Source organism: Acinonyx jubatus, chromosome D2 (assembly GCF_027475565.1).
Source record: "Acinonyx jubatus isolate Ajub_Pintada_27869175 chromosome D2, VMU_Ajub_asm_v1.0, whole genome shotgun sequence".
NCBI lineage: Eukaryota > Metazoa > Chordata > Mammalia > Carnivora > Felidae > Acinonyx > Acinonyx jubatus.
The window spans coordinates 5038410-5062977 of record NC_069393.1 but is presented as its reverse complement, the minus strand read 5'-3'; the positions used below and the strand labels follow the sequence as shown (position 1 = coordinate 5062977).

General features: G+C 46.0%; 1 protein-coding gene across 3 annotated transcripts in view; it reads right to left on the bottom strand.

Annotated features, from left to right (window-relative positions):
* Window positions 1-15496: 15496 nt before the first annotated feature.
* The window catches only part of SLC35F3 (solute carrier family 35 member F3), a 394811-nt gene continuing 385739 nt past the window's right edge, over window positions 15497-24568 (bottom strand). For 2 of the 3 annotated variants that reach the window (XM_027047018.2, XM_027047020.2), the window contains 4 exons: window positions 23544-23669; window positions 20634-20826; window positions 19742-19831; window positions 15497-17003 (listed from right to left, as the gene is read on the bottom strand). In XM_027047018.2, the coding sequence (XP_026902819.1) occupies window positions 16768-17003; window positions 19742-19831; window positions 20634-20826; window positions 23544-23669 (645 nt within the window). In that variant the 3' untranslated portion in view covers window positions 15497-16767. The remainder of the gene's footprint in view (window positions 17004-19741; window positions 19832-20633; window positions 20827-23543; window positions 23670-24568) is intronic. The other variant, XM_053207914.1, reaches the window with a different exon arrangement.

The following is a 24568-nucleotide window of genomic DNA, read 5'->3' as shown; positions in this document are numbered from 1 at the left end:
ACAAGTGGGAGAGGGGCAGAGAGAGAGAGGGAGACATAGAATCAAGAGCAGGCTCCAGGCTCTGAGCTGTCAGTGGGGCTCGAACCCAGGAATCGTGAGATTGTAGAAATCCACACTTTAATGTGAAATCTCCTAATTTAAAAATGTTGACTCAAATGCCTTCATGGTAGTAAATGCGGGGAATGTGAATTGGTGCAGCCACTGTGGAAAACAGTATAGGGCATGGTCCTCAAAAAATTAAAAATAGAACTACCATATGAGCTTGTTTCCACTGGATCCACTGGATCCATACTTCTAGGTATATATCCAAAGGAAACGAAATCAGTATCTTGATGAGATAGCTACACTTGCATATTCATTGCAGAACTATTTATTACAGCCGAAACATGTAAACAGCAGAAGGGTCCACTGATGAATGACTGGATAAAGAAGATGTGATATATACATATGTATCACAGACAGATTTAAATATCGATGTAGATAAGACTTATCCATATAGATAAGACAAATACTGTATGATTTCACTTATTTGGCTAAAAAAGCCAAATTCACAGAAACAGAACAGATTGGTGGTTGCTAGAGGCGGGACATGGGGGTTTGGGGGGAAATGGGTGGAGAGGGTCAAAAGGTACAAACTTCCAGTTATAAGAGAAATAAGTTCTGGGGATGTCATGTACAGTATGGTGGCTATGGTTAACACTATCTGAAAGTTGCTAAGACAGGAGATTCCAAAAGTTCTCATAACAACAACAACAACACGTAACTATGTGTGAGGTGATGGATGCTAACTAAATTATTGCGACATTCATTTCACAATATACAAATATATCAAGTCATTTCATCGTACACTTTAAACTAATGTAATGTTATATGTCAATTATAGCTCAATAAAAACCAGGAAAAAGAGAATACATTCTGAATGATACAGAAAAGGGTGCAATCAAATAAGACAGCTACGTATGTTACCAGTGTGTATGAAAGACAACTTGGACGTCACTAGTTCTCAACTTTTGGCTTACTATTCTTACCTTTTCTGTGCATGCTACTTCCTGTGTTGTTAGCCTGCTCCCCCTCTATTTACCTTCAAAATGCTCACTCAGGTGGTACCTCCTCTGTAGAAGTATTCCTGGTCTCTCTCTCGGAGGTCAGTGGTCAGTTCGAGCACCGCCCCATCTACCCTATATATATAACCATCGTGGTACTTATCACACCGCCTTGTTATTTATTTATTTATTTATTTATTTATTCATTCATTCATTCATTCATTCAGTTATTTAGTTATTTAGTTATTGAGAGAGAATCTTAAGCAGGCTACACACTGACACTGTGATTTTTGGCTGAAAGTTGGACATTTTTATATTCTAATATGTAACTTAGGAAATAGTACTCTCTCCCGTACCTTTTCTGTTTTGTTCTGTGTTTGGGTTGTGGTTTTGGCTATTTAAGGCTGTAGTAGTCCATTTGTTTGGTGACTTTCCCAAACGACTATTGCAAAGACTCTATTCCTTGCCATGTGTGGTCACTGAAATCTGTTCCTTACCTTTTGGGGGGGCTAGTATTTGACAGAGATTTCTTTGGATGCCAGCAGCTGAAAACAAAAACAACAAAAACACACATAGCAATCAAGCACACAAAAGGAGAGACAGAAAAAAGGCACCTCTTACAATCTTTGTAGATTGGGTCTGTCAGTGCCCTCCTTCAGCATTTAGCCAGGTTTGCGCTGAGATCAGGGATCAACACGAGGCTGAAGGTTTAGGGTCTCATTGAAAAGACTCAAAACAAAAGCTTAGGGTCTTTTCTGAGCATGTGTTTTGTCCTTGGAAGGCATAGGGGGCTTTCTAAATCCCCCAGTATACATGGATGCTTTTGAGTGTCCTAATTTCCCAAAGAAACTCGCCTCAACTTTTGCTTAGGCAGTCTAATACTGGTTTCAGCTATAATCTTTTGCCTCAGACATCTGAGGACTGTTAGTTCAGCCTCCAGTGTTTTCAGCAATGCTCATCACTTTTTTGGCCTGAGTTCTGAGGTAGGCAAAACAGAGATGAGTGCCTTCCGTCAGTCCTTCAGGTACCCATCAGGCAGGTTAGAATACATATACACAGTGTAGACACAGCAGTCTGCTAAGGCTGTCATAACAAAATACTGGGTGGAGTATACAGACTGGGTGGAGAGTAACCAACAGAAGTTTGTTTCCTCACAGTTCTGGAAGCTAGAAGTCCAAGATCCAGGTGCTATCAGGGCGGGTTTCTGGTAAAGCTTCACTTCCTGGCTTACGACGGCTGTTGTCTTGCTGTGTCCTCAGATAGCCTCTCCTTGTGTGTGAACTCTCATGTGTCTTTTCTTCTTATAAGGACACCCACCCTACTGGATGAGGATCTCACCCTTGTGACCTCAATTCTTCTTAATTATTTCCCTTAAGGCCCTTTCTTCAATACTGTCACATCGGGGCTTAAGGCTTCAACATATGAATCTTGAGGGGGCACGATTCAGTCCATAACACACAGTAGCTTGTGAATAAGGTCTTCACTCCTTCCTCCAGAGCCAGTTCCCTTCCAGAAACGTGGACTGCTGATGCTTAAAGACCAAAACTGCCTAAAGGGCACAGGGGAAAGGCAAATAAAATGACCACAGAGCTTTCTTACCATTTTGAAATTCCCTTTTCTTGAGTCAGCGTTCATTTGGTTGCTGTAAACTTTTGACTGTTTTACAGAAATCTGGTAAAGTTGGTACTCATGGTTCCCGCTTGTTTTTGTGTTTCTGGGGAGGGAGCTATCAAGAACTTGGAGCTGCAGACTCCACCAATTTGCTGATGTTAATCTAGCCCATGCTTCTTAAAAGTTGAACTTTTGTAGTCCCTTTGTTCCCAGAAAAGAGCACAATGTTTGGTATGAGAGAAGAGTTAAATAAATATTGAATACACATGTCAATCTTGGTGAGCATCTAGGCTAATGCAGTGCATGGGCAAGAGTCTAAAGCCTTCACGGGAGAGCTTCAAGGAAATTCAAGGCTCTGGAAGGAGGTTGGAGGTTGGAGAATCTGGGGGCTGGTATAGACCAAAGTCTGTGGGAAACAGAGCACCAAGAGCCACCTATGTCCAAAGCCAGAAAGTTCCGTGGAAACATGTTTTGCTATATTATATTATATTATAACTTTATTTTATTTTTGAAAAATGTTTACTTATTTTTGAGAAAAAGACAGTGTGAGCGGGGTAGGGACAGAGAGAGTGGGAGACACAGAATCCAAAGCAGGCTCCAGGCTCTGAGCTGTTAGCACAGAGCCCAATGTGGGGCTCAAACTCACAAACCACTAGATCATGACCTGAGCCAAAGTCGGATGCTTAACTGACAGAGCCCCCCCAAGCGGCTCCTTGCTATGTTATATTTATGACGATTCATTTTCAAATGCTTCAGGATGATATGTAAATGTGGGAAGATGAGTTTACCCTATGTTATCAATATCTTAGGATTGTTTAAATTATCACTGCAAGTGGTAGAAGTACTTTGATAGAACAATTCAATTTTTATTCTTTGCTTAAATAAGGCATAAAATTGTCAAGCCCAACAGACTACACAAGGAGTCAGCGAAGTATGACCCATGGGCCAAATGTGGTCTGATGTAAGTTTTTGTAAAAAAAAAAAAGTTGAATTGGAACACAGCTATTCTACTACCTATATATTGTCTTTGGCACCTGTTGTGCTACAACAACAGAGTTGAATTGTTGTGACAAAGACCATATAGTCTTCAAAACCTAAATTTATTTTATTTTATTTTTTTTAACATTTTTTAAAAATTGTTTTATTTATTTTTAAAAATTTTTTTTAACGTTTATTTATTTTTGAGACAGAGAGAGACAGAGCATGGGCAGGGAAGGGGCAGAGAGAGAGGGAGACACACAATCTGAAGCAGGTTCCAGGCTCCGAGCCATCAGCACAGAGCCCGACGCGGGGCTGGAACTCACAAACTGTGAGATCATGACCTGATCGAAAGCTGGAAGCCCAACTGACTGAGCCACCCAGGTGCCCCCCAAACCTAAATTTTACTATATGTTCTTTTACAGAAAAAATTTGCTAACTGTTGTTCTACAGCCTGATATTTGAAGGCCACTTTGGCAGGATATAACATCCTGGGGTCACACTTTTCTTCCCTTCAATTTTCAGAAAATATTTCTCCATTGCTATCTTGCTTTTTATGTAATTATTGAGACATCTAATGCCAACCTGATTTTTTTAAAGCTTTGTGAGTCGGCTGGTCTTTGCTGGAATTCCAGCAATTTTTTCCCCTTAAAGTCTAAAGGTCTTACCAGAAATATATTTTGAGCATGATCATTCTGGGTCAATTGTCTCAGGTATACATTTTTCCCCTATATACGTCCAGATCTTCTTTTTTTTTCACAAAATTTTCTTGAATTACTAATTTAAATATAACCATCCATTGTTTTGTCTTCCTTTTAGGGGACTTCAATCATTCACATATTGTAAATGTTGGGTTTTATTTGTTGATTTTATGTATCGTAGCTTTTGCCAGATCCTTTTGCTTCTATTTATTGATTTATTGTGTTTTACTCTTCTTGATTTTTATAATTCTTCTACTCAGGTTTCAATATTTTCAGCAAATCTATTATCTCTAGGTATTTTATAAGGTCTTTATTTCTGAGATGATTTTTTTCTTTATTTCTTGAGTTTGGTTAATTAACTGTTATTTCACATTTTCATATTTTTGTCCATTTCTCTTCTGATTAGACTTCTTATTCAAGGCATTCTCTTATACCTGAACATGCATTGATATGTTAAATATCAACGATATTTAATTTGTGTGGCAGGTCAAAGACTTGGGGACGAATGACAGATACTCAGGGCAGGAGTGGCTGAAGAAGCCTAGGCTCAGAATGGTTAAAGGAAATTTTGCCAAGACTCGAGTTCATTGTGGAGGGGAGCTTTGAGCTTTCAGCAGGAGTTTGGCTTAGAGGCTTGGACACTGAGAGGTCAGAAGTCAGATGAGTTTCCACTATGCAGGCATTTTTTGATAAAGCTTCAGTGTCTTTATTGGGGGGAACAATGGGAATGACTCAAAAAGATCTGAAGGAAATTAACAAAATCCAAGCCATTCCCAGCACCTGAAGGTTGGATTGCATCAGTAGCCAAGCAATCCCTCCGATTTAGGAAGGATCATTTTAGATTCAGTCTTTCCTGTGCCATCATTAAGGGTTGCTAGTATAAACTCAAGCGCCAATTAGACCCCTTTCCAATATTCAGTATAGACATTAAGGACTAGCATGATAAGGATTCCCATAGAAATGGGGAAACTGAACCCTGTGTGCACTAGTTATTGGAAGTCCAGAGGACACACAATTCACATTGAATAAGAAGGGGCTTAACGCTGCCCACCATGTGCCAACATGTTCATGAACCTTAGGATTATAGGGAAAACACTGATATTATTTTGGATGAAATAGGTAACCCTAATCATTATTTGACAGGATCCTGGGAGAATTCTATGATGTTGACTATGGGATATATAAGATGACTGAGATGTTCACCCTGTACTGTCCAAGGGGAATTGACATAATTGTTGTAAATCATGTCTAATTATTTTAAAAGCTTATAAAAAAGAGCCAATTCAATAAATACATCCTATTGTTTATGTGGGACCCTGCTGGGTGCAAAGGACAAAAATTAAGGAACACAGTTTTTGTTTTTGTTTTTTGTCCCTTAGGAATATTAATACTGTAAGAGAGAGAAGTTTTGACTGTAATGTGTGGCACCGGAGATAGAGAAATTTCTGTGCAGGCCACAAAGTAGGCATATTAGTTGTCATGGGGTAAATGAGGAGTTTCATTAAGGAGGAAACATTGGAAGTAGACATGTAAGAACATGTAAGATTTGGCCAGGCAGAAAGAGGGAGAGGGAGGAGGAATTCTACGCAGAATTAACAGCAGTACCAAGACAAGAGAAAATACGGTATGTCTGAGAAATAGCAAATAGTCTAGTATGGTTGAAGGGCAGGAGATGTTGGTGATTGTAGTGGCAGGTGAGTTTGGAAAGATTAGTTACTGCCAAATTGCGGTGGGCCTTGAATTCAGGCTCAGGATTAACAGTTTATTTAATAAAGCATTTAATAACGGTTTATTTAATAAAGACCCTGAAGATCTTTGTGCAAGACAGTGAAACACAACCCCAGCTTTACAGGACAGATCAGACGACTTGGAACTCCCTGGGTGATACATACTAGGAAATGGGGCGCCTGGGTGGCTTGGTCCGTTAACTGTCCGACTTCAGCTCAGGTCATGATCTCACGGTCCGTGAGTTTGAGCCCCGCGTCGGGCTCTGTGCTGACTGCTCAGAGCCTGGAGCCTGTTTCAGATTCTGTGTCTCCCTCTCTCTCTGCCCCTCCCCTGTTCATTCTCTATCTCTCTCTGTCTCAAAAGTAAATAAACGTTAAAAAAAATTAATGAAGTAGGGTAGTAGCGGTGGGGTGGGTGGCAGGGGAGGGTTCTACACATGATTTGGAGTTACAACACCACCGACTTGGATGTGAATCATACAGTGATTGCTAGTGTAAGAGTAAGGAAGAAGTTAAAGGTAGTATTAAGATTTTATGCACTATTACAAGATCATAGTGATGCCAATTAACGCCAATAGAAGGAGGAATGGTTTTCCGGGTGAGAAAATAGAATGTATAGTTTGGGACATGTTAACATTGAGGGGCTGCTAGGACACATTGGGAGAAATGTCTGGGAGATGGTTAAAAACTCAGATTTGTAGATGGCTGAGATTTGGAAGTGATTTTCAAGGAGGTGAAAATTAGAGACACAAAACTGGATGAAATGGGAGGCAGGGTGGCCTTGGATGGAAAAGGCCATGGGCTGGAATGCTCTTCAAAGGAAATGATTGCTCAAGCTTGGAAGATGTGCTCTGGTGGTGGTGGTGGTGGTGATGATGTTGATGCTATCGTTTATTGAGTACCTACTTATGTCTACAAACAGTGCTTAGCTTTCATACATAGTGTTCTGTTTTACCTTGATGATCTTCTAAGTTAGACTGTTTTTATTCTTATTTGACAGGTGAAAAAACTGAGACTCAGTCGTGTCAAGTGACTTGCCCAAGGTCACAAAACTATAAATCGTAGAGCTGGGATTTGAATCCAGTTCTGTCTGTCCCTAAATTCCATGTTATTAACCACTGCACTCTTCTATAGCTCTGCTGTGAACCTTGTGAGATTTCTATTTTTAGGAATTTGAAGACAAAGCATATCAGCTAAGGGAAAGAGAGTAAGGACTAGAGACACAGAGATAGTAAAGTAGCATCAGAGTGTGCTGAATTCATCCAGGTATAAGAGGAAATGATACATTTTTGGTGCAAATTCAATCTTCCAAACAAACACACTCTTCATTCGGGGCAATGTAGGGATTATGAATGGATCATCAAATCTCCATTTCTGAGTGTTCCGAGCAAAGTGGATTGAGTGTACTACTTTCCAACCCAGGATTCAGAAATATAAACAAGTGGCCATGTCCCATAGGCAGGGCTGTAGAGGGCGAGAGGTCAGTCAGTGAGGTCCCAGAAGGGCTGTGGGGACTGTGCCTGGGTGTGTGAACATACTCATGAGAAGTGCTTGGTAAGTTGCAAACACATACAAATATTGACTCTTGTCGTTGTTTCGGGGTGGTGGTGCTGGTGGTGTTAGTTGCACGCAAAGGAAAGTACAGTCAGTGGAGCAGAAGCAGAAGATCTGGTGGAGGAAAGAACTGTGAGTTGAAGGGAAAGGGAAGGACTAGTAGAATCAGGTCCAAGGTGGCTGAGAAGTTGACAAGAGAAGTAGGGGATGGGTAGCCTGGTCATTTTGCTGCGGTGACAAAAAACCTACCATTGAATTCAGTTAGAAATCGATACCAGAAAGGAACTTATGGGCACGGTGTCATTTGTAGAAAATACCCAGCCTTTACAGAGCTTTAATGCTAACCGAGATCTTCCAAAGTCCCAGGAGACCATCTGTCATGCTTCTAGGAAGGCCCTTGATAAAATCATTCAGCAGAGAAGCTTGTCCTTAGAGCCTTTCCCTCTGTGTGGTCGCCACACAAACCAAAGAGTGGGGCTCTGGGAGGGGGGTGGTCAATGAAGGCAGCCTGCTTTGCCTCTCCTAGCCACATAGCCTTGTGGCAAGTCCCTTGATAATCACTTATTAGAGTCATAGAACATTCTGCAGCTTTTAAGTTGCTTTCACAAACATATCCCTGACAACCCTGGGGACCAGAGTTTCATAGCATTTCCTAGTATTTTGATTGATCTTAGCAGTTGACAGTTTAGAAGCAGATGTCCTTCTTACTGTCTCTGCCTTCAAAACCTTTTCATTCATCTTGCGCTCAGAAGTCTTGCTCAAAATTTTTTAAAGCTACCTTTCAGCATATAAAATTCTTAAAATTTTTTAAATGTTTATTTATTTTTGAGAGAGAGAGAAAGTGAGTGAGCAAGCAAGGGTAGAGAGACAGGGAGACACAGAATGTGAAGCAGGTTCGAGGCTCTGAGCTGTCAGCACAGAGCCTGATGCGGGGCTTGAACTCACCAACCGTGAGATCTTGACCTGAGCTGAAGTTGGACGCTTAACCAACTGAGCCACCCAGGCACCCCTCAGCATCTAAAATTCTAAAAGCATTTTTATGCAGGATAAAAGATAACAGAACTTGGATTATTTTCTAAGTTCTTAGAAACACCAAGCCAAACACTGCAATAGATAAAATAAAAAAACAGAAAACACAAACTTACGATTTAGGAGAAGTCTAGAAGTCCAGCAATCCAAAAGTAACCCGTAAAGCCTTTTGATGCAATAATGCCCGCAGGTGAGCCAGATCTGCAGAGAGTTAAATATCCCAATGTGCTTTGGACTTTAAATTGGTGCTAACAGTAAGATCTGACTTAAAAAAAATTAAGCTTTGGAGAAAAATACTGGGATCTCTGTAGATGATCATTGTTTGCTAAAGGGATTTAAGAAAGTTACCAGGTAGCAGCTGGATGAATCAATACCCAGCCCCATATGGTATCATTTATTTAACAAAATTGTAATTTCTAGTTAGTGATTAGCTTTCGTGGATGATTTAAACAAAATTTTTAAAAAATGGAAGCAGCCCAATTGGTCAAAATATGTACTGAGAGCTCACAGTAAATGTAGCAAATGCACATGCATGGGTACACCCACACCCACACCCACACAAGGTCCTTGATGAAATCCAACGTCTGTGCATTACCACTCAGCAGGGCTACCTACTGGGCACAGATATTTGCAAAATCCTAGAAAAGTGGTGAAACCACCAGCATCCCCATGAGGCTGCCTGCTCCACATATTTCAGATGATAAAAGAAGGTGTTCCACATATTCAATGGGGATGAAATCAGAGAACAGGGAGAGAGGGAACTACATCTAGCCGGTGTAACTGAGTTTACAGTTCTCATAAATGGAGGGGCCAGAGAAGGATGGTTGGGGATTAAAAAAACCAAACTCTAATCCCGGATAGAGGTGTAAATTGAAAAAAGAACACCATAAGGGTATACCGCTGGTTTTGCTTTTCTTATACCCAAATCTCCCCCTTCGTTGCGTGCAGAGACTGACCCGGAGGTCCATCAAACTGACTCATTTCCTGAACTCTGAGCAGAAGTGAGATGAGCTACTTTCAGGCCTCTCCTCTCTAGCCTGTGGATGAGCGTCACCATCTTGAAGTTGCATGTTGAAGATGAAGAGCCATAGCGAAGGGGTCTGGGTCCCAGAGTCACTGCTCAGGGGAGAGCTATCTGGTGATTAGGAATACGTTTTGGACGTGAATGAGTTTGGGCTACTCACCAGGTGTGCGTGTGATGGCACCTGGTGTTACACAGTGCCCCCTCTCCCCTCAGGCATGCTGCGTTAGGCGGGCACCAACAGTATCCTGTAAGACCCTGGGTTAACGGCTGCTTCCGCCTCACCCCTCAGATTCCCCTACATCACTGGAATTCAGGAGATTCCTAAGAAATTGAAGGGAGTAGGTAGGTGGCCAGCTGCTCTTCTATTTTTCTTTCTTTTTTTTAATGTTTATTCATTTTTTGAGAGACAGAGAGAGACAGAGCTGAGTGGGGAAGGGGCAGAGAGAGAGGGAGACACAGAACCCGAAGCAGGCTCCAGGCTCTGAGCCATTAGCACAGAGCCTGATGCGGGGCTCGAATTTGTGAACTGTGAGAGCATGACCTAAGCCAAAGTCTGACGCTCAACCGACTGAGCCACCCAGGCGCCCAGCTGCTCTTCTATTTCTAATAAGGAGTAAACATGGGGGATTCCTGGAGGAAACCTTCTAGAGGTTCTTAAATTCATTTCATTTATTTTCTTATGGTGAAGTATCTCTTCCTTAGGATGCCTTTCTATGGAGATACTTGTATTTACAAGTCAAAAGCTAAGAAGGCACACTTAGGTTCTTATGTGCTCATGTCAGCTCTCAGAGAGAAAGTGCCCTTCCCAGGGAGATTCCCCAGCCATCGGGTTCCCTCTGGGCCATTTTCCTCTATTCTAGACTCCTGCCATTACTGTTCCTGAGGCTCCTAACACAACTGCAGTTATTACTGGCTTGTGGCTTTATGTGTATTTCCAAATCTCCCCAGGAAGCATATTCTTTTTTTCAGTAAGAGAAAAAAAATTCACCATGTTTTGTTCTGAGCTAAAATTCACAACTCATTACACTGTAATTACACGAAGTCTCATTTCCCATAATTTCAGTAACTCTTTGTTTGTTTGATAACTTAGAGAAGATTGACCTCGGCTGAAGTTTACCAGTATTTTAACTCAAGGAAAGGGTTTTCTTGGGATGCCTGGCTGCTTCAGTCTGTAGAGCACACAACTCTTGATCTCAGGGTGGTGTGTTTGAGCCCCACGTTGGGTGTAGAGATTATTTCAAAAAAGGGGGGGGGGTTCAAAAATGTGACAATGCTGAATACAAGAAAAATATGGAACGGAAAATACCATTGTTTAAAATGTTTTTAAAAATATGTTTTGGGGGGGTCGCCTAGGTGGCTCAGTCAGTTAAGCGTCTGGCTTCGGCTCAGGTCATGATCTCACTGTTCATGGGTTCAAGCCCCGCATTAGGCTCTGTGCTGACAGCTCGGAGCCTGGAACCTGCTTCAGATTCTGTGTCTCTCCTCTGTCTGCCCCTTCTCTGCTCAGGCCCTGTCTCTCTCAAAAATAAACATTAGGGGCACCTGGATGGCTCAGTCGGTTAAGCGTCTGACATCGGCTCAGGTCATGATCTAGCAGTTCGTGAGTTTGAGCCCCGCGTCGGGCTCTGTGCTGACAGCTCTTAGCCTGGAGCCTGCTCTGGATTCTGTCTCCTTCTCTCTCTGCCCCTCCCCCACTTGTGCTCTGTCTCTATCAAAAATAAATAAGTGTATTAATTTTTTTAATAAAAAAATAAACATTAAAGAAGTAAAAAAAATATGTTCTGGGATGCCAGGGTAGCTCGGTCGGTTAAGCATCTGAGTCTTGATTTGGGCTCAAGTCATTGTTTGTGGGTTCCAGCCCCACACTGGGCCCTGTACTGACAGTGCAAAGCCTGCTTGGGATTCTCTCTCTCTCTCTCTCTCTCTCTGCCCCTACCCTGATTGTGCTCTCTCTCTCTCTCTCAAAATTAATAAACTTAAAAAATATGTTTTAAGCACTGTGGAGAACTTTCACATCCTCTTTATTTCTCTATCATTGATGCATTTCTTATAAATCATTCCTAGTCATCCTTAAAGCAGTTTGACTGAGGAGTCCTGCTGGGCCATCATAAGCCCAGCTGCATGGGAAGGATCTGTTTGGAACCAGGCAGCAACCATGGATCTCCACACTGGGTGGGGATTGAGGCCACGGCCAGGAGCCCGGGGACTGGCTGGTCAGCCACGGCCCTCCTAGGCTGCTCCTCGGGGTCTGGTATTCCTTGCTCCAGAACCAAAGTCCTAGGAGACTGCAGCCTGCTGGCCAAGTGCAGTTCACCCCTCCTTTCCCTCTCTGGACTGTGGGGGGGAGGGGTGGTGGCGCCCATATGGAGCATCTGTTCCCTTCAGCCTCCGAACCGATGCAATGTGCTGTTTTAAATAGGGATCAGATGCCAGGCAGCCAACACCAAGCCAACTACCCAGGAAATGTCCTCTCTGCTTGTAAGATTTTGGCAAAGGCATTTTAACTCATTTCATGGGGCAACCATTTATCTATTATCTAAGAAACCACTTTATTGAGATATTATCCACATGCTGTAAAATTCTCCCCTTTGAAGTGTATGAAAAATTGAATTTTATTTAAAATTTTTTTCATGTTTATTTATTTTTGAGAGAGAGACAGAATGTGAGTGGGGGAGGGGCAGAAAGAGAGGGAGACACAGAATCTGAAGCAGGCTCCAGGCTCCGAGCTATCAGTACAGAGCCCGAAGCAGGGCTGAAACTCACAAACGTCAAAATCATGACCTGAGCCGAAGTCAGATGCTTAACTGACTGAGCCACCCAGGCACCCCGAAACTGAATTTTAGAATATTCACAGAATGGTACAACCACAACCACATTCCAATTTTAGAACAAATCATTTATCTTCAAAATCGAGTATGAAGAACTCCACATTATGCGTCCCTAGCTAGATTTGGAAACACACCTGTTCTACAGGGTGGTAGGTTCTCTGGCAACAGTTTCTTCTCTCCTGTTTCTCTTCAGCCTGAGCATCTGCAGAGCAGGTATGAGTTCCCAGAGACAGCTGTGACTCGATGTGGCAAGGCGGCTGGTCACTTCGTGTCCTCTGGCTCCAAATGGCCACATTCTGACAGAGAAGGTAGGATTGGAGGCTTCTAAGCGTCTTTGGGACCCTGATCAGCAGCAGAGGCCCCGTATCCTCTTTGTACTTTCTGTCTGTACTTCTACTCTTCAAAGGAGCAAAATTGGAAGAATCCTTTCATTGCTATCCAGACTGGCCTCTAGAGGGCAGACGATTCCCCAGACAGAGCACTGATGGAGCCTGTTTCTCAAAGCCACGCCATGGTTCCATTGGAAGGGACTCTTTTTTCTGGGATTCTTCTCTCCATAGACCCCTTCTGGGTTAGCCACAGCTCACAACAGTCCTTGAAACATGCTTGGGGTGGAGGTGGGAAGATGTGGTTTGTATCCTTTCTGGAAAGAAAGCTCTCAAAGCCCCTCAACCCTCTTCCAACTCGTGTTTATAATGTCCTGAGAGGACCATTAACCATTCCTGAGAGTTTTAACCTTTTTATGTCACATACCTCACCTTTAATACATTTTTTTTATTATTATAACATGTAAATAACATAAAATTTACCATGTAGGCATTTCCAGGTGTACGTTTCAGCGGCACTGGGTACCTTCACATTGTTGTGCCCCGTTACCACCATCTGTCTCCAAAACATTTTTATCTTACAAAATTGAAACCCTGTCCCCACTGAATGAAAACTCTTCATTTCCAGCCACTAGCGACCATACTTCTGTGTCTATGAACTTGACTATTCTGGGTACCTCATATAAGTGGATCATGTATTTGTCCTTTTGTGACTTCTTTCTTTCAGCATTATGTCTTCAATGTCCATCCATGGTGTACCGTGTGTCAGAATGTTCTTTTTAAGGCTGAATAATATTCCACTGTGTGTACATGTTGTTTATCTATTCATCTGTTGATGGACACTTGTGGTACTCCCACCCCTTGGCTTTTGTGAATAAGGCTGCTATAACCCTAGTGGACAAATACCCCTGTGAGTCCCTGCTTTCAATTCTTTTGGGTCTTCACCGTCTTTTAGGCCAAATGGGTGAGTGGGGTAAATCTTCTCTTGTGTAGGCTTTCCCAACTTTTTCATGCTGTGGCTTCCATAGGAAATGTTTGGCACCCTGACGTAACAAAATCATGGAGGTGACTCGTCCAGGCTCCACTAAGGGGGCTGAGGGGTTCCCCCTCACAGCACACACTGGACACATCAGGGAGGGAGCTCTCTGCTTTGGACAGCTCAACTCACCAGTTCTTATTTATTATTCTAATTTATTTTTGGTTTTTAATTTACATCCAAGTTAGTTAGCATATAGTGCAATAATGACTTCAGGAGCAGAACCCAGTGATTCATCCTCTGCGTATAACGCCCAGTGCTCACCCCAACAAGCACCCTTCTTAATGCCCCTTGTCCATATAGCCCACCCCCCTACCCACAAACCCTCCAGCAACCCTCAGTTTGTTCTCTACATTTAAGAGTCTCTTATATTTTGTTTGCCTTCCTGTTTTTGTTATTATTTTTGTTTCCCTTCCCTTATGTTCATCTGTTTTGTCTCTTAAAGTCCTCATATGAGTGAAGTCATATGGTATTTGTCTTTCTCTAATTTCGCTTAGCATAATACACTCCATTCACGTTGGAGCGAGTGGCAAGATTTCATTGTTTTTGATCAACCAGTAATATTCCATTGTATATATAAACCACATCTTCTTCATCCATTCATCTGTCAATGGACATTTGGGCTCTTTCCATACTTTGGCTGTTATAAACATTGGGTACATGTGCCCCTTCCAAACAGCACGCTTGTATCCTTTGGATAAATGTGCTATTGCTGGGGCACAGGGTCGTTCTATTTTTAATTTTTTGAGGGACCTCCGTACTGTTTTCCAGAGTGGCCGCACCAGTTTGCATTCCCACCAGCAGTGCAAAAAGATCCTCTCTGTCCGCATCCTCGCCAACATCCGTTGTTGCCTGAGTTGTCACTGTCAGCCACTCTGACAGGTGTGAGGTGGTACCTCATTGTGGTTTGGATTTGTATTTCCCTGATGATGATGAGTGATGTTGAGCATCAGCTCACCAGTTCTGAGCCCAAGGAGCAAGTGATGCATGGTGTATGGTCGCTCTAGGTGTGGCTGGCAGGGTGACGTGTCCTGAAGAAGCTTGCCGTCTCGTCTCTTCTCTGCTCTCCCCCCCCCCTTAGAGAACCTGGCCGTTTGCAGCTGCAGAATGAGAGGCATTGGACCTCACGGTCCCTGGCTGCAGCTGCCTGGAACAGAATATTGAGGCTGGTACCTCCAATTCTCTACAGAGCTAGAACGAGGTTAGGACACTGAGGCAGAAGTGAGGCGTGGGAGTGGAGCTGGAAGACCGTGCCAACATGGCGACCGAGGCCGCCCCTTGGAGGTAGCTATGAGGGCAACGTGAGCTGAGGAAGCAGTCTGTGCAGAAAAAAGAGAGACACAAGCAACACCCAGAGCTGAGTAGGGGGCAGGCGCCTGGAGGGAAAGGAGGGGGGGGGGTGAAGGGAGAGGAGGAGGGGAGGGAGACGATGCCTCAAGACATTTTGTATGAGGCCCAGATGGCTGTTTTGCATTTTGCTTTTGTGCCAGTCACCTCTGTCGTCACAATGAGAATCTTCGCCCCTTGAGGTGGCTGGGTGGGTTTTCATGCCTTGGTGGTGCGGGAGGGTGGGACCTGCTGGGAGCGGGAATGGGCGGGAGTGGGCGCCGTGGGAACGCAACAACGGGGCCACCAACACAGCACGCAATGCTTCTTTTTTAAATAGTTTATTCATCTGTTTGGCCAAACAGGTAATGGAAACTGAGAATAATAATTTGCTAAAAAGTTCAGGTCACGAATGCCCCTTTCCCCTATGAAACGAAAGACTCCATGGTTAACAGAGTGCACCATTGGGTTATGACAACATTTCAAAATAAGGTCTCCATTTCGTATGTAACAATGTAAACTTCAAAAATAGTAAACTCTAACCCCCTTGTCCCTCTTTACAAGATCTATCACAGATAGAATTTTTCTGGCAGACCTAAATTGTGTAAGTAAACAGCCCGGTGCTTTAAAAGTTTCATAAAAAGGTTTACAGGTTCAGGAAGTAATTTTTCCAGCTTGGTCACGAAGTGAAAGCAATTCACCTCCGGCATAGTCTACCTTGTATGTGCATTGCACACCGCTAACCATGTGCCATTACACAGGTCACCAGCTTGTCATTTTTTGTACACACACACACGCACATATATAGTTTTATTGGTTTCTAAAGATTTTTACACCTAAATGAGAAGACGGCGCCAGTGACTTACAATGTCACCTCGCTTCACGTAGGTAAAGACGAAAATTCTGTAGAAGGCACTGTAATTTCTCTTGCATGATCTTACACAGACACAGGAGAGCAGCCAGCTGGGGCTGGGGCTTCTCTTTCCCTCTCTGTCACCCGGCGCGGGCCTGTCCTCCTCCAACCGTCACCCCGAGGTTAAGTCCGCAGTCGATGGGTCCTGCAGTCTGTTTCCCTTTGCCGCGTCACCTCTTAACGTCCTCATCCATCCCTCCATCCGCCCAGATTGACCGAACAGTCAGCTTTTGGTTCGTTGAGATCCCTTAAAATTAAGAATACAGCTCTGGTATAAAACAAAATATGACCCTACCATAGCTGGAAAGTAATCACAGTGTGCAATGTAATTTTCAGTTGCTAAGATTCAGAACACTTGGCCCTGCCTCTCGCCGTCCCCGGACAATCAATGCCAGGGTAACTGTAACCAGCTTTACGTTCCCTGAAAAAGGGCCGAGAGGCTCTTCTTGTCGCTCTCATTTTGAACTGGTAACCTTAGGAGAAAGGTCTGATGTGGAAAAAGAGCAAGCAAATTGGACATGCCAATAAATACCGTATAACTTACCGCAGATTACCGGAACTGTACAGGTATGTACACCTTACCAAACCGAGGGGCCCCCACCAGGAAGAGACCCCCCAAGTCACTAACAACGAGCGTGAGCGTTCGCCGCAGAGTTCTGGAGGGCCCACGGTCAGCGGGCGAACGAAGGGCGGGCTCTTCTGTTCTTGCTCTGAGGTCCCGAGCCCTGGTCTGCAGCGCCCTCCGCCGTCTCCTCCTTCTTCCTCACCTTGAGGCGGGTCAGCAGCTTGATCAACCAGACATCCCACTCCTCGGGCAAGAGCAGGAGGAGGAAGCCCAGGCCGATGATGATGATGGCGATGACCCGGACTCCGTTGAAGACGATCTTACTGGTGTAGTGATCGACCACTGCACGAGACCGAGAAAAGCCGGGTTACTCGGAGGTGAGCCAGGCGCAGGGGCTGGGGCGTCCCCTCGCGGGCCGGCAGGAAGCGGTCTTCCTTGACCACAGGATCTTCCTCAGGGTGGCTTCGTTCCTTGCGGGCAGGGGCTGCCTCTCACTTTTATAAGCCTGGCGCTTGTATGTCACTTCCCCAAACTGACCTGGCACCTCAGTTCAGGCACTGATTTATGTGACAGGCAAAATAAATGGTGGGGGGGGGGGCAATTGGAGATTCCCCCCCCCCCCCCGGGACGATTATTTTTGGCCCACCTCCCGAGGGTCTGGGGGAGGGGGGGCGGGCAGGATAATGAAAACATTATTGCTTTCTTTATATTTTTGGTACTTTTCATTTTTTTTTTTTTTTTACAATGACGTTTTGTATTTATAATTTAAAAGCATTATTTCCCAATATCCGCATAGGTACGGTTTAAAGGCCAAACTCACACTGGTGTTTTGAAGATAATAAATATAAATTCTTGTTCCACCCCAGGCCGTTATTAGCACGACACTTCAAAGCCACCTGAGTCGTCACTGACTATTCAAGTTTATTAAAGGTCCACGGGGCACATGGCTCATACCCGACCCACATTGGGTGAGGGAACACAGTGAGAAGCAGGATTAACGTCCGGTCATAAAAATCCACACCATCACTCTCTTCATAGCTGAATGGTCAAAACCACTGGGGATATTAAGGTTTTTCTTTTTTCCTTTTTTTTGCTTTATTTCCCTGCGTTCTTAATTAAAAGCCAGAAAAAGCAAATTTGGAGGCCCCCTTTCTACACAAGAGACACCAACTGCTTACTTTTCTATCACTTCGTGACAGAGCGTTTGCTGACTTAGAGCACGCGGCCTTTGAAAGCCACCTTGCTGGCTGGCGGTCACCGGCTCTCCACGTGTGGGCCCAGGATGTGGCCCCGGACATGGCCTGGCTCTGACCTTCTCCCCTCACGGGTCTCCATTCTCCCTGACTCCCCCAAGCCTCCCCTCCCTGCCTCTCACCTTGCCACTAGGGGAGGCAGAGAAAGACACAGGGATAAGAGTTAAAACAGGAAGAGAAACTTTTTAGCAGCCCTTTTGTGGAACTAAAGTGCCTCTTTTGTCTCACTGCAATTCAGCAAGGCTTTAATTTTTAATAATGGCGGAACATTCTGTGAATTCAACGGACAAGGACAATTAGCAGGGCCCACGGGCTGCGCCCCAGATAGGCGCCAGGGAGGGTCGGGAAACCACCCAATGGCTCCGCTCTGACACATCAGGTAAGGGTGGCCACCTTTGCTTCTCTCTTCCACTGGGGAATTGGATGTGATCCCTTCCTTGGCCGCAGAATTAAACTCCCAGGTTGGAGGTGAGTGATGAGAAATGATGCTGATTTCTCTCTCAAACCCCTGGCTGTATGATACGGTCAAAGTAAGCATCCGTCTAGGAACCACCTGTGATACGCCTTCTCCAAGTGAAGAACGCCGTGACTACAAAGACGCCGTAAGGGGTAGGGGGTAAGCTGAGAAGTTATTTTCCAAAAGGCAGCAGTGTCTGGAGGCTCACAGTGAGGACCGCTTCTTACCAGCTCTCTCTGACGCATTCAGCCTTTTGAGATATTGACCGAGGGGAGGTACTACCTTCACATTCGGGTGGGACAAGCAAAGACCCAGCGAGGCAATGGGTTGGGACCACCATCCTCCAGGTGGGCAGAGCCCGTGCTGCCACCCCCGCCAGGCCTTTTTCCACACGCTGCCCTGAGGTACCCCTAGGAGGGTCTGGGGCCAGGGTGAGGCACATACAGAACAAGTGGGACAGGAGGGGTGAGGAACCAGATCACAGGAAAAGGCTTCGGAAATTGAGAGCTGTCAACGGGGCGAGTGCTACAGAGAGAAGAGATTTACAAACCCTTCTCCGGCTAACGACAGGTTATACGGGGGCGTCAGGTGTGGGGGGGGGGTGCTACGGGAAGAAAATCCAAAATTGCCACCAGGATGAGCCAAGAAAGGAGGAAGGTGGGGGGCAGGCGACCACAAAGTTTTGGAAGAGCTGCCGACTGTCCCCAGCAGAAAACAAAGCAAGGTCCCGAGTCACCAGGGGAAAGGGCTCTCGCTCTCCGGGGAGGTGGAGAATCACATGCACGCTCCTTCAGTCTGTACACCCTACATCATACCCATCACACCCTGAGCACATTTTCTGCCCCAGAAAGTCACTTGCAAAAGTTAAAAGTTTCTTCCCGCTACATATTTTTCTATGCTTCTTACTCATATGAATGATACTCCTCTCCGGTCCTCACATCAGTTAGCCCTGAGATGGCTTTAGACGAGCTGTATTTTGGTGTGCTACGTGAAAATCAATGCATTCTGGACAAATGCCATATATATGAGAAACACCGACTTGCACCTAAGTGCTTGCTTTCTTTCATTTTTTATTTGTTTATTTTGAGAGAGAGCGAGCAGGCTCCACGCTGTCAACATGAAGCCCGGCATGGGGCTCTATCCCACGAACCGTGAGATCATGACCTGAGCCAAAATCAAGAGTCAGACACTCAACCGACTGAGCCACCCAGGCACCCCTAAGTGCTTTCTTTTTATAAGAAGGTTAAACCTGCTTTCCATGGCAGGCACAGCAAAAGTGTGTGTGAGTATGTGTGTTTGTAAGCATGCACACGTGTGTGTGTGTGTGTGTGTGTGTGTGCAAGCAGATATTGGAAGCCATACTGGCTTACCTGCATTCACAGGTACACTGAGGACGATTCCAACAGACATCAGAGTGGGATATGTAACAGCAATTCCAAAATTTAATACAATATTGAATGCTGAAATAAAGAAGAGAGAGGGTGTTATTCGTGGCTGGCCCTGGACTTTACAGCCTCCCTGGTCTGTCCCACCCCACCTTCTCTGATGAGGCTGGAGTCACGGGAGTTACCACTGACTCAGTGACCTTGGGTGGGGGTTAGGGTCGAACACCCTGACTATGTAGCTTTCCTCCCTTCCCTGAGTTCTGAAGAAGGGAAAAGAAATCCGGAAAAGGTGGTCAGCGGGAAGGCACTGGAAAAGAGGGCTGGGGCCATCCTACGCATCCTACATCCCGGTGCTTTCTGCCGGCAGTGACCATGGCAGGCGCTTCGGGTTATGCATTTTTAGATGGAAACTGGGCGAGGCACCTTCTTGGCCACTTTTCTGCCTAGGACCCGCCTTCCATCAAGGAATGGTGATGATGATATTAACAGTAATGATAACTGATAATATTTATTGGACACCGATGTGTATTAGACACTGTTCTAAGAACCTTGCACGTATTATTTGCCAACTCCCTACCGGTCCCGTGGGGACTGTTCTATTATCAGTTATCAGTAGGTCACTATTCAGAGCGGCAGTGACCATGGCTACTACTGCCTCGACTGTGGTTCTGAATTAGAATCCAGTGCCATTTTTACAAGGACTTAACAGTCTTTAAAGACTCAACCATCTTGAAAAGCACTGGGAATTTCAGCATAACAACAGAATGCTTTTCTTCTTCAGGGCATGGGTTTGCAGATGCCCCTTGAGCTGCCCGGTCCTGTTCACCCATCATTGCTTCTGACGGGGGGGGATTCTGACGGGGTGATCGACACTTACTCAATAAGAGGACTGAAAATCCACAAAGGTTTCCCCATGGAATGTCATCGAAGGAGCTCCAGTATTCCACTTTGGTAAAGTAGAGGATGATGGGAATACAGGTGATGAAGAGGACGTTAAACACACCCAAAATGGACAAAAATAAGGCGGCTTCTCCGAACTTAGCACTGCCCAGGAGGAGCTTGAACAGAACCTGCCGGAGGAAGCAGAGGAGGCCGGGTGAAGACTCGCCCCAGACGTCACCTTGTCACAGGGGGAGTAGAATGCACCCGATGAGGCTGGGCTGGACCACAGGACTGCAGCCACGTGAAGGGTAAATCCTACCTTACCAGGCTTCATGGAAAAGGTGGTGGGGTCTGACCTATGTGCACCTGTACACAGATCCAAATCTCAGTAGCGCCATAATGAAGAGTTACGGATCTCTGGCCTCATAGAAGGCATCTTCAGGACTCATGGGTTTTCACGCTAGGCTTCATTTGTCTGTGTTGTGTTCATTGAATGTTTACTTATTTTTGAGAGAGAGAGAGCGAGAGCACGTGTGTGTGCGAGAGCACACAAGTAGGGAAGGGCCGAAAAAGAGAGAGGGAGACACAGAATCCGAAGCAGGCTCCAGGCTCCGAGCTGACAGCACAGAGCCCGACGCGAGGCTCAAACTCATGAGCCATGAGATCACGACCCGAGCCAAAGTCGGACCCTCAACTAACTGAGCCACCCAGGTGCCCCTGTCTGTGTTGTATTCATCACACGACATCCCAGGTTCAGAGAGTCTGAAAAGGAGGAAGCCACAGAAATTACAAGTGACTACCATTCGTCTGATGGATCTCTGACTTTGTACAACACAGCTTGCCCTCAGTGAAAAGAGCTTTGGCTGCAAAGCCATGTTCTGCAAATCGAAGGTAGAGGGACTGTAACACTCAGCTCATCTCTGCTCCATCCCGCCACCTCATTCCAGAACCGGCAAGGGTTTTAGTGGAACGCGCCTGCCCCACTCTGAGTTCTTACGCCTTTTCTTGTTTGTACGTATTTCAAATGTGTGAGGGCCGGAGAGAGAGGGATAGATGTGCCTGGAGGCTGGGAAGCTGGGATTACAGAGGCAGCCTTCAGGGAACGATCCACAACCAGGGAACTAACTGATCTGAGTGGAGCTTGAGTCTCCTCCTACCCTGCCTGCTTCTTCCTTTTTTCAGCCAGTTCTCAAGTCTTTCAGGTATTTCTGGGCATACGTGCAAGGAGCACAAAGAGGGAAATAAATTGCTCAGGCTTCCACCCGCTAGCCCCTCTGCGTAAGGAGGGGGCAGGGGAGGAGATGGGAAATGGGAATCAAAATCAGCATTATTTGTGCTCATTGTGGATTGATTGCATTTCCGTGTGCCCTCTGCTTCCCATTAGCACGCAGCTAATCGAGTGCAGCCGAGTGTGGCCTTGTCCTATTTTCTGCATTTGAATAGTGTCTTTGAAGTCTCAGAGCGGCGTGGGCCTATCACATCCTCTTGGCGAGCTGTGTTCCGGAGAAGGAAGATGGCCTGTGTGCGTCTCTCTGTGGGCAGTGAGCTGACGAAGGATGGGAAGGTGCCGTTATTTCGCATTCCCAAACCACAAAATGTCTTACGCACAGAGCTGGGAAAAAGTGCCTTTTCTTATACCTCTCTACCATACATCATTTTCTCTGTCCTACTGTCTGGATCCCCAAAGGGCCAGTAAGTCTCAAGGCTAAATCCTCACTCCTCCCTGGATCCTCCTCGAAACCTCCAGGTCAGGCTCCCAGCTTGGAGATCAGAGACTATTTGCATTCTTCACCATGGACATAAAAGAAGGAGAGAGGAAGAAAGGGAAGGAGGAGGGAGAGCAGCCAGAAGCCATGATGGGGTCGGGGAGCAGAGAGTGGGGATCAAAACTGGTCCCATCCAGGGGCGCCTGGGCAGCTCAGTAGGTTACGCATCTGACTTCAGCTCAGGTGATGATCTCGCGGTCCGTGAGTTCGAGCCCCGCGTCGGGCTCTGTGCTGACAGCTCAGAGCCTGGACCCTGCTTCGGATTCTGTGTCTCCCTCTCTCTCTGCTCCTCCCCCACTCGCACCCTGTCTCTCTCTCAAAACTAAGTAAATGTTGGGGCGCCTGGGTGGCTCCGTCGGTTAAGCGTCCGACTTCGGCTCAGGTCGCGATCTCGCGGTCCGTAAGTTCGCGCCCCGCGTCGGGCTCTGGGCTGATGGCTCAGAGCCTGGAGCCTGCTTCCAATTCTGTGTCTCCCTCTCTCTCTGCCCCTCCCCCGTTCATGCTCTGTCTCTCTCTCTGTCTCAAAAATAAATAAACGTTAAAAAAAAATAAGTAAATGTTAAATTTTTTTTTTTTTAAATGGTCCCATTCACACCTGCAGTTGGGACATGCTTTCCAGCACTTCCCAACATTTTGTCAAAAATAGGTTATAATCCCCATATCATAGTAGTTGTTCTTCAGATCTCTGGGAAGTGCTCCAAATGCATTATGGATTCATGCTGAGTACGGGTAGCTGCACAAACCATGGGATGAAAGATTTCATTGACAAGGCTGCACCGGGTATTTAAATCTTCACGTCAGACCTGGTGGGAAATCATCTCCCCCAACACCGAACCAGCCCTTTAGGGCCCCCGATCCTCCTCCAGTCTTTGCCAAACCATGAAGTCACCGACATCTGACGCTGCCGATCCACTGCTCCATCTATGTTATCCCCAGTACTGCAAAGATACGGCCGTCGATGGCAAGATCTAGAGAGCCAAAGCCAAGAGCAGGTGCACGCCTCATCACTACAAGTCTGTATGCTGCTCACCTTAAAACACAGGTGCCATCAAGGCGCCCCAAACGTACTGGGCCAGCCACGCAGAGGCCCGCTGTTCTCTCCCGGGGAAGCTCAGGGAGCTTGCTCTGCGCGTACTTACCTTGTAGAGGGCAGACATGGACGCAGAGCCCACCACCAGCGCTATGCCGATGACAGAGTGGCTGTGGAAGCCATCCGCATAGGTCATCATCACGATCCCAGCGATGGCGAGGATGGCGGCCACAATCTGGACAGAAGGAAGAAGACAGCGGTGAGGGTAGTGGTGGGGAATCCGATGGGCCGCTGGAGGGTGAATGCGGTAGAAAAGCTCATGAAAGTTCAGTAATGGGACGGAAGAATGGGGTCTCCTTTCCAGGTCTCTGGAGAACGAGCGAAATTTCCGTTCTTGCTCAGTAAAGCTTGGTGCGACCGAAGAACCCGGAATGGCTGTTAGGAAGGAGACACGCTCATCCCGTGGTGGCCCGTCACTGGGAGCCTTGGGAACCGCAGGGGAGGCGGCCGTAACGCCAACAGCAGGTGGTTTGGCCGTGACAGGGGTTGGTAGACAGCACCTGGAAGTCACCTCGGTTCCTTCCCAACCTTCTGAAAGCACCTCATGGGATCTTGCTTTTACGTACTTTGTATCTCAACAGAGAGAGGGCGCAGATCATGACCCCATTTAACATGCCAGCAGTAGGGTCTTCTGATAGAGTGAGTGTCATATGACAAAGGGCAACAGTGTCCCCACCCTGGGAGGGCAGCTCCTTTTCTTAGCTGCTGCAGGGCCATCCCCCCCGCCCCCCGCTGACCCCCCCCCGAATCCTGTCATTATCCGGATATAGACTTCCTGGGTGGAATGGCCCTTCCAGGGAGACGTACCCATTTCTGCCGCTGTGCCCAATGAAACTGTCGGATTACCCAGGAGACCGACTCCGTGGGATGACATTTCGCAAAGAAGAAATGCATCAGCGCGGCGAACAAGGACAAGTTTGGACCCGAGGCGGTCAGGGAGCTACCGAAATGTTGCTGGTGCCGAGTGGGGGTGCTGTAGGCAAAACACGGGGAGGCCAGAACAGATGTGCGTGGTACAAGTTTCCGCTCCTGGGTTCGCTGGGAGCTTTCTCTCTCTTAACGGATCAAAGTTGA